This window comes from Rhododendron vialii, chromosome 6a (genome assembly GCF_030253575.1).
Source record: "Rhododendron vialii isolate Sample 1 chromosome 6a, ASM3025357v1".
Taxonomy (NCBI): domain Eukaryota; kingdom Viridiplantae; phylum Streptophyta; class Magnoliopsida; order Ericales; family Ericaceae; genus Rhododendron; species Rhododendron vialii.
In genome coordinates, this window is record NC_080562.1 from 40,672,681 (window position 1) to 40,688,320 (window position 15,640).

General features: G+C 40.0%; 1 protein-coding gene and 1 pseudogene across 1 annotated transcript; one reads left to right on the top strand and one right to left on the bottom strand.

Moving 5' to 3' along the window:
- The first annotated feature begins 1,620 nt into the window (after positions 1 to 1,620).
- On the top strand, positions 1,621 to 4,610 carry LOC131330436 (thiamine thiazole synthase 1, chloroplastic-like). The gene is made up of 3 exons (XM_058364012.1): positions 1,621 to 2,149; positions 3,244 to 3,804; positions 4,266 to 4,610. The coding sequence occupies exons 1-3, from the start codon at positions 1,808 to 1,810 to the stop codon at positions 4,425 to 4,427; spliced, it is 1,065 nt and encodes a 354-aa protein (XP_058219995.1). The 5' UTR covers positions 1,621 to 1,807; the 3' UTR covers positions 4,428 to 4,610.
- Positions 4,611 to 9,425: 4,815 nt separating this feature from the next.
- LOC131328743 (rab GTPase-activating protein 22-like) lies at positions 9,426 to 15,164 on the bottom strand (annotated as a pseudogene).
- Positions 15,165 to 15,640: the final 476 nt, after the last annotated feature.

Genomic DNA, 15,640 nt, shown 5'->3' on the forward strand with positions numbered 1-15,640 from the left:
TATTTGCAAATTTTGCTAAATTATGACATCGGCGAAGATAAACGATCTTAAGGTTATCATCAGCTAAGTTGATCTGAAATACTATTATTGTTCGAAACGAGTAGTATATAGTTCAAGTTTGATATGAACGTTTAACAATATAATGTCATTCAATCTCATTGTAGCACAACGTGAGATGCTCTCACCTTCAACCTAATAGTCTTTTCCGAAACCTAATTTTATTAGAACCAAAAACTACGTATAAAGTTGATATTACAAAGTATCAATAGTCGTCTCACCTCTCAAATAAAATCAGCAAATTTGATATTTACATAGTTCAAGTTGAAAATTGATTCTTGCACTTGACTATTTTATAATTATGTTCTAAAATTTATATATCTTAATGTGTTTTAAAAATGCTTGTACTGTTCACAATTTTTAAGTATTGACTAGCAATATTAGAACTATATTTACAAAAAAATAAAAAAATTTAGCACTCTACTTTTTTATGATAACACTCCAAAACTTGTCTTTCACTTTCAGTGTAAAATTTATATATAGCAAGAGATACTAAAAGATGAATTTTAGAGTGCTATTATAAAAAAATGGAGGGCCAAAATCATTTTTCAAAAAAAAGTATGCTGCAAAAATTATTTTCCTACCTTTGGGAAATTTTTCAGTGCCAGGTGAGTATCATGTGGTGCCCGCTCGGCACATCCGAGCTGTCCATTGCATTTTTGAACGGTTCGAATTTGGAGAGAGAAAAATAAGATCGAGGGAAAGTATTGGGGTGAGAGGAGAGAGAGGATTTTAATCCGAACCGTCCAAAACTGTATTGGACGGCTCGGAGGTGCTAAGTGGGTATCACGTGGAATATACCCCGCACCGAAAAATTTCTCCCTTCCGAGATCTTTTCGACAAGAGGTAAAATCAGCCCATGGGCCATGTGTGACCAAGTTGCAAGTACCCAAACCCTCTCTGGACCCTTCAAATCCTATCCATCCGGACCATCTCCACCACACGTGTACTCACCCAAACCACCTCCTGATATTTTCCCCTCTCCTCTGAAAAACTATTCAGTGCTTCAAAACTCCATCACATAATGCTCCAAATCCATTTCCACCTCATATCCGTACAGACTCAGAGACGAAAATATGTGAACTTGTTCGTTTGGAGGACTCAAACCGCTGGCACGGCCTCTAATAAATTTTTTCCATATTTTGATCTCTACTCTCAAAAATCTCCATCAAACTTCCCAAACGAACAAGGTCATGTCTAACTCCACAAATGATGAAAAAAGATCAATTGTTAGGAATATACAATATTAAAACGCAATTGTGTACACAAGTGCATCTAGACTTGTTCAATGCACGAGAACTCCCATACAGATGTGTTCCTAAACTTTTTTTTTTTTCTCTACAAGGAAGTGGATCCTCTCCGGTCTACATTCTGGAGTGAAGGAGATAGTCTAGATTCGTACCGTTCATTTGCTGCAATCAATGATTTGGATGTATTTCTAAACTCTTACCGATAAAAATTGATAACAAAATCCGAATCACTAATTGTACCAATGGAGAATCCTGATCTGAACCGTCTCGTTTAGTCCAAATCATTGGGCGAGGGGATCCAGACCCTTATCACAGAGTAAAAGGCTTGGAACACTGCGTGCCGGTGGCGCAGGAACACTGAATGATCTAATCTACCCTTCTCCTCCCTTCCACTATATATCACTCCTAACCCTCACTCTCTCTCTCACGAGAATCCTCTCTCACTCCTCAACCCCATCATCGGAAAAAAAGTTTTTTTTTACAATTCATCACCACCATCAATGGCGACCATGACCACAACCCTCTTTTCCTCTCTCTCCACCAAACCCAAGACCTCTTTCCTCGAGCCCCAATCCTCCTCCTTCCATGGCCTGGTCCGACCCACCAAGGCACACAACAACAACAACCTCTCCATCACCATGTCAGCCGCCGCCTCACCCCCGCCGTACGATCTCAAGTCGTTCAAGTTCGATCCGATTAAGGAGTCGATCGTGTCGCGAGAAATGACCCGCAGGTACATGATGGATATGATCACCTACGCCGACACCGACGTCGTCGTCGTCGGCGCTGGATCTGCTGGACTTTCCTGCGCTTACGAGCTCAGCAAGAACCCAGATGTCCAGGTGATTTTTTCTTATCAGAATTTAGAAAGCGCTGCACTTTTGGATTTTGGAAGCTATTTTATAGTATCAACGCGCGATTTGAAATTTGATGTACATGCAGTTTTATTTTTGGTTAGGTTTGACATGTGGGGTATTCGTTTGGAGGATTTTCGTGCGATTTTTTGTTTTTAGTTGTTATAAATGTCTATGAATTGCTTAATCAAATCTTGTGGGGCCAGCCTATACGGAGCTTTGTTTGTTCTGAACGAACTAAAAGTCTAGGAACGCAATTCTAGAATTCTAGAGTGTATATCTAGTCGTTCGATGAATTTGGAGCCACATGTATCGAATGGTTCTACGCTTTGTTCTAAAAGGCGGCCACCTAGGCCGATTAGTCCCCGCGTAGGCGCTAGGCGGTGGTCGGGCACCTAGATTAGACAGCCGACTAGTCGGCGCTAGGCGCCCCTTTTCTGCCCGACTAGCATCAAGCGATTTTTAGAACATTGGTTCTACGTGTCCAGAATTGTACGTGTTTTTATCACTGCTCAAAAATGAATTTCTCAATTGTCCCCTTTACAACCAGACATAGGCTTTGTTTGGCTGTGTCTTAAAAACGCCAATTTTTTCTTTTTTTTGGTCACACCAAAAAACTAATTTATTTGTATTTCATCTATTTTAGTCAAAGTCGCCTAAGATAATCAAAACAACTTCTTTTAAGTATCCCCCAAAAGTTGACTTCGTTTCTAAAAACTCAACTTTATTCATTGCGAGCAGCTCTCTTTTTTTGGGGGGTAGCTTTACAGTGATTAATCCAATCTGGAGAAATTTGGGTTGGTTTTGGGTGAGCCAGTGATCTCAGCCTTGTTATATAGAATTATGCTTGTTCATACAGGAATTTTGGTAACATGACATGTTTTAAGAAGATATGCAGTCCGTAAATTTATAAAGAACAGAGAATAGAGGACTTGGGTTTGCTTGGTAATGCAATCACCAACACACCTACCGAACTCGTGGCCTGTTCTAATTTTTGTGACATTTTTTCCCTAAGACATGTAACGTGTTTTGTTAGTTCCTTCTCGATTTCTTTCCTAAATGGCCATTATTCCTTGAAATAGGTGGCAATTATTGAGCAATCAGTAAGCCCGGGAGGAGGTGCATGGCTCGGTGGACAACTCTTCTCGGCCATGGTTGTACGTAAGCCGGCCCACCGCTTCCTTGATGAGCTTGAGATTGAGTACGATGAGCAGGACACCTACGTGGTGATCAAGCATGCCGCTCTATTCACATCCACCATCATGAGCAAGTTATTGGCCAGGCCAAATGTGAAGCTCTTCAATGCCGTGGCGGCTGAGGACTTGATTGTGAAGGCAGGGAGAGTCGGTGGTGTTGTGACCAACTGGGCTTTGGTGTCAATGAACCACGACACACAGTCGTGCATGGACCCCAATGTGATGGAAGCCAAGATTGTCGTGAGCTCTTGCGGACACGATGGGCCTTTTGGTGCAACTGGAGTCAAGAGGCTTAAGAGTATTGGGATGATAGATAGTGTTCCTGGGATGAAGGCTCTCGATATGAATACCGCTGAGGATGCGATTGTGAGGCTCACTAGGGAGATTGTGCCCGGAATGATCGTTACTGGCATGGAAGTTGCTGAGATTGACGGAGCCCCGAGAATGGTAAATTCTTTGCAAAAATATTCCTTGGTTTCGAATGCTATAGAGTTGGTTTACTAAATCCTTCCTGATCTTTGTTCTGTTCTGTCAAACTAAAGATACTTAATTGGTTTTGAGTTTGCGAGTACGTAGAACTAGAGTAATGCTAATTAAGTACAGGAAAGAAAGGTTATTTTACCAACAGAAGACAAATGTCAAGAAAGAAGCAATTTCGTTGCTAAGCCATTGCTTTTTCTTTTTCTTTTTTATAAGGATTTTGGGCTGTTTCCTCTAGTTTGGATAGACGAAAAACATTGTTTTTGTGATGTAAGAGAAGTGTTTGGGCGATGATAAGGACCATGCTGAGAGGAACTCCATGGTTTCATACTTCCAGTCCATGTTTTTCCAAGATGAGTGCAGGGTAAAGATTTAAACAAGCAAATGCATCTGATGTCTAATAGTAGTACGTTTATATTGTGACGCAGGGACCGACATTTGGAGCAATGATGATATCGGGGCAGAAGGCAGCTCACCTGGCATTGAAGTCATTGGGACTGCCAAACGCACTGGATGGAACATACGTCGGAAGCATTCACCCTGAGCTGATCCTAGCCTCGGTAGATGGCACTGAAACCGTGGATGCGTAAGCGTACAAAATTTCCAGGTTGTCCAATAAATAAAACGTTTTAGTAGTTTTGTTGAGATGGTGGTGGTGCTGAACTCAATAGCTCAGGTGGAATTAGGCCATGTTTTTGAGAATGTTTCTCTCCTTTCCTTTTCTCTTGAACTTGGACATGAGAATGGAAGCACTTAGATCTGTTTGTTCTGTCTATGCAAGTTTCATGTCTCTGCTGCTTACTCCTTTGCTCGTGTATGTCTAGTCTTAGGGATGCGGGATGAGTTTTGGGGTATTATTTATGGAGGGGATTAGTTAGGGTAAAAATCAATGAGAAGATAGGGGAAGAAAAAAATAGGGCCAGACCAAGGGCAATGGGATGATTGATTGAGATGGTGGATACATGAGGTTAGTTTGTAATTTAGGGACAAGTTTTTGTAATTTAGAGAGAGGAGGTGCAAAAATCTCAGGGGGTATATGCTATTGTTAGAAACATTTCGTATATCATTGAAGGGGTGAAGTTGCACATGTGATAGGGGGATAATAGTGTAATTTCAAAAATTAGACTTCATCGTTCTCAAACAAGCAGTAGAAGTTATAAACGTAAAACTCTAAATTTGAAAATCCAAAACCCTACCAACCTAAAGCCCTAGCTTTACCCACCTAAAACCCTATAATGGAGCTGGATGCCAAACGTATGGCACTGGGAGATCGCTTGAGTACTCTTCTAGAATAGCTAGCCCTGATTATCATAGGTTGCCTCTCTATGAAGAGCGTGGTTGCGGTTGTTGTGTGTTAAGAAGTGGTACGATGCTCGACTATGGACTTGGGTTCAAGATTTTGATTTCAATCAGGATTTGGTATTTCGAGAGAACCATATCAATCAAAATACCTTTTGCGACTTCGTTGATCGGATGATAAGCTTTGTTGTGCCCATTCGAGGATTCAAGATGTTCGCTTATTACGACATTGAGCCAAATTTAATCACCGGATGGATATCAGAGGCGGTGAGATTGGGTGTGGTAGAAATTCACCTTGATTCTTTAGAACACTACGTCTCCCTGACTCTTTGCTATTGTCGACAACTGTACACACGCTACGACTTGACTCACACGAGTATTCCCTTGGCTTTGGCCGAAAATATGTTTACCATGCTTCACACCCTTTGGATGTTAAAACCATTTTAATGATCTTGATTTTCTTTGTGCAAACTGTTTCATAATCTTCCTACATTCCATGAGTTCTACTTCAATGGAGCCGTTTCGGATGAGGCTTCGAGTGAGAATTTAGATTATTTTGCTTCGGCTCGAGAGGCTGGAGTTGAGTTTGGTTTTCATGAGTGACGGAGACCCCGATGCAGAAATGGATGGTTGTGAGGTGATTGTTGACGCGCCGCTGGTGATGTATTTGTCGTTATACAGCGGTTTCGAGGTTCGCTTTTAAGTTGTTGACTCACCCATTGTGGTCATGACACGACTCCCCTAGGCGCACACTCCTAAATGGAATCGTGTCATGACCACAATTGGATAGTCAACATCTTGAAAGTGAACCTCGAAATCATTGTATAACGACAAATATATCCTTTGCGGCGCGTTAACTATCACCTCATACCCACTCATTTCTGCATCGGGATCACTCACAAAACTCAACTTCAGCCTCTCGAGCCGAGGCAATATAATCTGAATCCTCACCGAAGCCTCCTCCGAAACGGTTCCATTGAAGTACAACCCATGAAGCGTAGGAAGATTACAAAACAGGTTCGGTTCCATTGAAGTACAACCCATGAAGCGTAGGAAGATTACAAAACAGGTTTGCACCGAGAAAATCAAGATCATTAAAATGGTTTTACATCCAAAGGGTGTGAAGTCTGGTAAACATATTTTCGGCCAAAGTTAAAGGAATACTCACATGAGAGTAGAGTAAAGTCGTAGCTTGTGTTTAGTTGTCGACGATAACAAAGAGTCGGGAAGACATACTTTTCTAAAGAATCAAGGTGAATTTCTACCGAATCCAGTCTCACCGCCTTTGATATCCATTCGGCGATTAAATCTGGCTCAATGTCGTAATAAGCGAACATCTTGAATCCTCGAAAGATATTTTGATCGGTATGGTTCTCTCGAAACACCAAATTCTGGTTGAAATCAAGATCTTGAACCTGAGTCCATAGCCGAGCATCGTACCACTTCTTAACGCACAAGACAACCACAACAACGCTCTTCGTAGAGAGGTGACCTATGATATTCAGGGCTAGCTATTCTGGGAGAGCGCTCAAGCGATCTCCTAGGGCCATGCGATTGGCATTTGGCTCCATTGTATGGGCTTTAGGTGGGTTTGGTTTTGGATTTTCAGATTTAGGATTTTATGTTTACAGCTCCTGCCGCTTTTGTTTAGAATGATGAAGTCTAATATTTGAAATTGTTCTATACTCCCCTTATCACATCTTCATCCCTTCAATTATATACATAATATTTCTAAAAATAGAATATACCCCTTTGAGATTTTTGCACCTTCTCTCTAAATTATAGAAACTCGTCCTTAAATTATAAACTGGTTTCACGTATCTACCATCTCAATCAATCATCACATTGTCCTTGCTCTGGCCTTATTTTTTTCCCCTTCTCTTATTTTCTCATTGATTTTTACTCTTACATTAAGCTTTGGTTACTACATCAAATGAAAGATGGTTGAAATTAATTGAATATTTGCTTAGTCAATTATTTGATTTAGTTATCAATAAAGTGAATGTCACTATTGATAAGTCGTTTAGCTGTTCTAACATGTTGCTATCCTCCAACATCTAGGGAAATGATTTTAACACTCATTTTTATCATTTAATATTTTCTTTTTTATCTTTTATTCACACGAACGTACCAAATTGCCCTTCATGTTGCTATCCTCCAACATCTAGAGAAATGATTTTAACACTCATTTTTTATCCATTGATATTCCCTTATTTGTCTTTTATTCACACGAATGTACCAAATTACCTTTTATGTTGAAAAAAGTGACTCAAGGAAAATGATTTTAATACTCATTTTTTTATCTATTGATATTCCCTTATTTGTCTTTTATTCACACGAACGTACCAAATTACCCTTCATGTTGAAAAAAGTTACTCAAGAGGCAAGCATAGTTTAGTAAATGCACATTGATAAAAAGACAAAAAGAGTAGTGCAAATGAATAAAAGGAGATTGTGAAATTCATTCCCCGATTTATTCTCTGTTTGTCTCATACATATGCCCAAATACAATTCTTTTGTTTGTTTATTATTGAGCTCTGATACTCAACGGCTCTTCATCGAGTATTACATAAAATTCATGTAAGAGAGAGAGAGTTAAAGGGGGGGCTTCGTTTTATTTTTAGTAACTACATTCTTATAGTATATAGTATAGATTATCATCTCTGATGCTCAACAGCACTACATTGAGTAAAAACATAAATTCAAGGCGGTTATGGAAGAAAACTACTTATTTTTGTTTAGGATCATCAAACACAGTAAGAAAACATGGGAAAATAGTTATCGTGGTAGCATCTCCTCTCTCTCTCTCTCTCCTATCCAGGCGATTTTGAAACCCTTCTTCTCATACTTTTTCCTTGGCCGCCGCCACCTACCAGGGGGAGGTGCCCTCCTTCCCTCCTCCCCCCAGGCCCGATTTCCTCTCTTCCCCCTCTATGTCTCTCTCTCCTATCCTCTCCTCTTCCAGATCGTGCCTCTTTTCCTCTCCTCCATTCTCATTGGGGTTCCGCCCTCCCCGGCGTGGGAGGGTGTGGCGTTTCGCCTCCACTGGTGGTCCCTTGGTTCTGCCGGAATGCCTAGCGGCGTGGGTGCCTCAATTGTTTGTTTGGTGGCCTGGTTTGGTGGCTGTTGGTTTGGATATGGTGTGTGTAGGCGGAGGGCGGTGGTGTCTCGTTTAGGTTTAGGTTTATTTTTCTAATCTCTGTTTTGCAGGTGTTATTCAAACGATTGGTAAAGATGCGGTGTTGATCTGTGGTGGTATTCAGTCTGGTGGTGGTGAGGTGGTTGTGGCCCCATGGTGGTTTGCTCAGGTCGTTTTGTGTGCCGAAGTCCGGTTGGAGGCCATTCCGAGTTTCCTCCGGGCGCGGGGCTGGCGTTTCATCCTTCTAGCTTGTTACTGTTGTTTGGTTTCGTCGGAGTTGCTGGGGTTTGTTTGGGGCAAGTTGTTTGGTGGTGGTGTGCTCCCTTGCCTTGAATGTTGTGTTCTTCATTGTCGTAGGCCGGTTTCCGCCGTCGGTCTCTACATCTGAAAGGGGCCGGCTTGGCTTAACGGCGAGATTGGTTTTCCAATGATTTGTGTGGCGGTGGAGTCTATAGCGTTTAGGGTTTTGGGTGTTGGTATGGGTGGGCCGGTCCTTGGTTGGACGTTTGGGTGCTTTGGACTTTATCTGTTTTATTTGGATTTGGGTTGTGTTGTATTGTTTAATTGTTGTTGGACCCATGTAGACCTTTTGATGTTTTGGGCTTTACCCTTAAGGTGTATTTTTCAACTTTTTGTTGGATCCCCTTTCCCCTTCTCCGTTTTTAATAAAATTTCATCTTTTGCCGATAAAAAAAAAACACAGTAAGAAAACCACATCTAATTTTGACTTCATTTCGAAACTTACTTAAATATTTTAAATCTGTTTCCTTGTATGTTGGCCTCGTTGATAAATAAAAGGCTGAATTAACTCCAATATTTCACCTTCAACATGCCATTTTTTTATTCAACTATGATACCCGCAATTCCACAAAAATATGATAAATAGAATATGCAATCTACACAATGTTTTCTTACAATTTGGAAGGGTCAGGCTGTCCGAAGGCCCTTGGTTGAACTTGACCCCGTGCCTTACATTATCGCCGTCCCCATATTAAGGGTAACCCTTATGCAACATATCATTCCCATGTTTTTGCTGTGGAATACAAGACTTTCAGTGTAAGGTATCTCATACTGCAAAAATCAATTCCCGCCATGCGAAATAATCATGTTATTTCTTGACCAGACCAAGTTTTTTTTTTTTTTTGAACGGCTTGACTAGACCAAATCATCAATTGCTTTATTCAGAAAAGAAGCTTCAGGCTTGCCGTCACGTCTTCTTTGCCTGTAGCAATGGAGTCGACAAAGTTAAAACATTTTCAATTGTAAACAACAAACAGGAAAACGGAAAATGGCTCAAAAGAAAATGGAAATTGTAATCAGAATTCATGATTGGCGCAACTTGATTTGTTGTAGTTACTTTGGCTGGCTGCTTCCTTTCTGCAATAGCTAAGCTAATAAATGGGGGATACGGATAATGATGTATCCAAAGTTCTTTTACTAACTAGAAAAAACTACTCCAAAACAAGAAACATGCATTCGCGAGTGCAACTTGTCATACACGAAGTTAAAAAAAAAAACTGTAACATTTTCTATCTCACAGTTCGGTCTATGCAAAACGGCTTATGGGCATCTCTTCACACGTTTTGGATCCTATGAATAGAATGAGCAGCACATAAGTTGGTTGACATCGAAATGTAAAATCAAAAGGCATTGGGCTCCTAGGTAGATGCAGCCATTAAAAAAGCGTGTGCTGTACAAGAGAGCCATGGTGTAGAATGCAGATTGCAGCAAATTACTGGAACATGAAAATACTGCAACTAACATATTATTTGCAATCTCCTCGTGTTTCGACAATTTTTTTGGTTTTAGGCTGGAACAATTGTGAGGATTTTCTATTTCTCCTGCATTTTTTGTGGTTGGTAGAATCGATTTTCCTATAAAGCATTAATTGCAGCAATTGTAGGAATCCAGTACAACTGTAAAACAAAGCAAGAAGTATAAATTACCTTTCTTAGATACTTCTTGTGAAGTTTCATTGCCCCGGTGCATGCTTTTTTGGCATCCAGGTTTCCAGTTATGTCGTTCAATATCTGGAGAGAGAGAGAGAGAGAGAGAGAGAGAGAGAGAGAGAGAGATGAAAAGTTCTACTCTGTACAGCATAAATAAAAAAAATTGTTGTATAACCGGCTAGGTAAATGAACAAAAAGAGTGCAATGTTGGCATATAGAGACTAATAAGATAGGTTTAGCCCGCATTTTTGGGGTTTGTGAAAGGGTAGCTCGTAGAGAGCGAAACTTTTTCAACCAGATAAAGGAACTCCAATAAGTGCTTTTATGAAATAAATGGGCAAAGGAGAAGACCAGTAACACTTCCCCAGAAGCCAAGACAATGATATAAGGTCAGGACTTATGCAGGTTCCTTGCACATTATTGTTAGTATATGTCTATCAGTCTATCAAACTGATAAAGTAGCCCAATGGACAGTCGCTTCCATTTTTTCAACAAGTTGCAGAGATAGAATACATAATGCCATGAAGTCACCGAACTAACCTTAACTACATCATCTAGGCCTCAGGCCTCTGTCAGTAACTTCATGCTTTCAGGACACTGGCAACAAGGAGCACAGAAATGGGTAGTGGGGCCACATCATCTTTCGCTCCACTTCTCATACTTCTCTCTCTTGTACTTCCCACATTGCCGTGTTGACTTGGCTTTTCCTCTAGATCCCTCCGACTTTCCAGTGACTGAATCAGGATCCTCATGCATGGAGAACATGTCAGGGTCGTATTCCAGAGCCCACATCATCTGTTTACAAGTTCCGAAATGTGAGAAAAACTCATTAAGAAGACCAAAATCAAAATACTAAAACTCTGTTAGACAAGTGGTGGACACCAACAATCCTGGACTTGCATGTCAATTGTCTAACACTTAGTGCACGTTTTCTGGTTTGAGGATGGAATTTCGTACTTGTTTTCGGGTAAAGTGAAAATGTACTTTCAAATTTGGGTAAATGACACTTCTTGTTCCCTCCCCAACATGTCCTACGAGGCAAATCCTTTAATAGGAGTAAAGTCTGACATTCATGAAATTATACAAAAAAAATCTGCCATGCTCATGCTTGCATTAGTGTTGCTTTTCACGATTTAGTGTGTGAGGATGCCCTTGTTGTGTTTGTGAAGTGTGTCTACGTCTATAGGCAGGCAAAGAACCTTGGAATTCGGTTTGAGGATTGCTTGTGCACCTGAAATCCTTCAAAATTTTGACTTGCAATATCACAGATTACTCATATCCAGGTAAAGACTTGATATATAAGAAAAGTATTATTCGATCAGTAGATGTCTAAGACAGCTCTTATCTTAACGGCTAACGCTAGAACAAGTTTTACCTCCAACCAGAACCAATATTTTGATACAGAGCAGGACCTAAATAGCAGTGAATTCTAAGATAAGGAAACAAAGAAGACAAGTGAAAACATAATTCCAAACCCCAGGAGAATCGGAACATTAATTTCTTCTGCCGGGATACCTACAAATAACTTAAAAATCCCTGAATATGGTTCCACTTCAAGTAATTTCTTCTTGTATTTTAGCAAGATCTAAGAGTGAGTAATTGAATCATACCTCCCAAAGCTACAATGGTCCGCAAAAGTGAATCCTCAACTAACAAAACGATAAGCATCTGGAAAGCAAATAAATAGTCACCTCCACCAAGTGTCTCTGCGTTCAAAGACCAAAGCATATATTTCAATACCAGTTTAGCCAGCAATTTCATCAACATGTGTCCAAGAAAGAAAAGGAACTCGGGATGCATTAGTTTTAATAGAATCTAAATAATAGTGTGGACAGATATGGACCAACGTAGCAATAGAAATGAAGTAAAGACATTTTTGACCCTTAACAAATTATGTCATTCAGTAACGTGATTGTCACTCCTGGATTGTGTCCTATTAAATGGTTAGATTTTATCAGTATTCCTCCGGGCATAAGGAGCTAAATCAGGAGGAAAAGAAGAGGGCAGTAGAGCATGTGCATCTGAATAAACAAATGAGACAAACTTATACATTTTTGCTCATTTGTAGACAAAAGTTTTTCGTCAACATACAATTGGCTGAATCTTGGATTTCTGTCTATTTGGTTCACAAATATCCTCCTGAAACATACATGATCACGAAAAGAATAAGATCAGAAAAATTTAGTTGGGCTGGACAAGTCCCATCTCCTAGGCCCTAGGGTTTAACCATGTTCTTCCTAGATGTCCCTGCTTAAATGTACGGTATAAGCACATACCAAGAATTGCTTTCTCTATATGGTCCACAATCTAGTAGTGACAACTGACAAACCAAGAATGCATTAGTCAGTAAATATGATCTGCGTCAACTCGCATCTTACTTTTCTTTTATTTTCTCTCATTAGTGACAGCGAAATGAAGCGACAAACAGCCATACCTAGCTATCTTGAGCAAACTCCTTAACTTTACCACAAGTTTATCTTTTCCAGCCTAAGTTAAAATGTACTCTTACAGTATCTCAATCAAGAATTGACGCAACAAGTTTGAAGCTAAACAGAATTAGCAAGCCTTCTATCTTTTATGTCTTCTCCACTGGCCCTCTAAATCTTCCTTCCCTTTTGTTGCTGAGTAACTTCATTCAGCAAGATTTTTGCATTCCCAAACAAGAAAGACAGGTAGCTGAAAATGACAAAGTACGGAGGTGGTGGCTTAGAGTTGAAGATAGGAGGCAACTTCATTTACTCTACTTTATTAAATGAAACACAGAAAACAAACAATATTATGGATTGAGCATACTGCGTTAAAGAGGTAGTACCTAAATGCTGATGAAGCAATAACTTGAGCAGTTGATGCCAAATTACTAAGTTGTGCCTCCACCCCAACAGAGTTTTCAGTGCATCTGAAATTTCCTCACTTTAAAATTCTAAACAGCAGGCACATCATAAGCAGTTACCTTTAGTTACAATCAAGAAAAGGGAACATTGATTGTAGTAGCTACGACTGATAAAACTGAGGTAGATAGGCAGAATGCAACTGATATATACAAACATAGATCAAACTTAAAAGGAGATACATAATGTAACTAAATCTCAAAGGAGCTGGAATAGTTCACAATAAACTGACATATAATCTGCTCTTGAACCTCTTCAGTGACCGGTCAGAGAAATTAATCGCCCTAAAACTTGAACATTTCCACTACTTCAAAAAAAACAAAAAACATTTCCACTACATTCAACCTAGGACAACAACTAAAACCTTTGGGACCAAGGCTACGGGAAGAGAAGCTACATCTTTTCAAGTCTTTTCGCCATTACTTGAACTAACGGAAACATGGAAACTCTTTAACCTGTTTTGCTGGATGGCAAGAGCTTTTGTTGTTCCAGAAAGTTAGAAACCTTGAAACAATATGTATTTTGGTGACTTAGGCCCCGTTTGGTTGGTTTTTTTCAAAAACAGTTTTTGAGAACAATTCATAGAAACAGTGCTCAAGTTGAACATTTGCAGCCTCAAATTTACTGGAACAAGGTGATGGTGACAAATTTCAACATGTATGTCAGTCCCTTCTCAGGTTGTGAAACAAGTGGTGTGATGTTCTGTTTGAATAAGATGGTATCCATGATATCATGTCTACGGATTAATAGTTTCATAGTGCCATTTCCCTCTTGGCAAGTTCAATGAACAAAAGTTATTCACATCTTTGTGATGCATGGGATCATCATAACAAATATCACATCGTTGAAGCATATTTTCTGAAAGTAAGTCCACACTCCACATGCTCATTCATAATCAAGTGACTGCTTTAAATTAAGAATCATAGGTCATGTGGGTAGCATAAAAACGTACCAGTCTGCGCATTAAATGTTCAAAGCACCAAAATACATCTGCTTCATCGTCTAGGAGAATTATCATTGGGGAGCAAAGATCGCTCATTCCTGGTCAGCATATGCATGAAAGAGTATCTCAAACCAGCAATTTGTTAAATTATTGCTTTTAAGAGAAAACATTAGGGGGAAGAGTTCAGATCATCTTACTACACACCTTAACAGTAGCCAACATCTGCATCAAACCAGGCATAGACAGCCAGAATATCCCAAAGTTTTGACAAATTTTTCTGCTTCTCATAGAAAACTAGGGTTCTGTCAGTGTGAGCCACATCGAGACCTATCGTGAATACAAAGTCCAAACATAAAAAAGTTGCAACAGTTTGGAAACTTCAGAGCAGATTCCCACAAATTCTGAATTAAATTATTAATGAGATGTCATTCTGGTTTTTTCATTTGAATTCAAAGCATAGGCGAATTTTGTTAATTGTGTAAACTTTTTTTAACATCTGACTTTGGACTACAACATGAGAAGTAGCGGATACCTTTAAAACGAGGTATATGACCTAAATATTCAGTTCTTAATGCATGAATCACATAGATGGACCAGTAGCAGAAGTGAAATCTTACAAAATAACAAATCACTAGGCAATTTCCATTCATCATTAACATGTATCACCAACCTAGCTGATGTAGTGTTAAGCTTCCACTGGATTATTTTCTTGTCCACCTCTTTCACTGTTGCTGAATTGTAGGAAGTGCCTGTATTTGCATGAGTTCAGGACATTAGCATCTGATGAATAGCCGATTAGGCGGCACAGGCTTAAATTTGTTGGCATTACCATTTTCTTGAGGAAGTGAAGCCAGTTGTTTATCTGGACTTGCTTTCAGAAGCACATTATCCATAATCACGGGAGCTATGATGAACCTACCACTTCCAAAAAGGGGGAACACTAGGTGGCACGCTCTTCTTTTAACACAGCATATTGTGGCCTGAATGTGCACAAGACATCATGCGTCACATGGTCTTTGAAATAGGTAGCATTCATTGAGCTATCCGCATGTGGTGGAGTTTTCGAGCAGGACACCTACATGGTGATCAAGCACGCCGCTCTGTCGCATCCACCATCATGAGCAAGTTGTTGGCTACTTGGCTATGCCAAATGTGAAGCTCTTCAGCCAAATGTGAAGCTCTTCAACGCTGTGTTAGCTCAGGACTTAATTTGATCCATCGTGAAGGGAGGGAGAGTCGGCGGTGTTGTGACCAACTTGGCTTTGGTGTAGATGAACCATGACACACAGTCGTGCAAGGACCCTAATGTGATGGAGACCACAATTGTCGTGAGCTCTTGTGGACACGACGGACCGTTTGGCACAACTGGAGTCGAGACGCTTAAGAGTATTGGGATGATAGATAATGTTCCCGGGATGAAGGCACTTGAAATGAACACCGTTGAGGATGAGATTGTGAAGCTTACACAGGAGAAAGTTAGATTTGTTGGAGGGTTCCAACCTAAAACCAATTGGCAATAGATGGAGTAACCTCTAGAATATATTAACCAAGCTTGGGTGGCTAAGATGAGCGATGTGGGATTAAG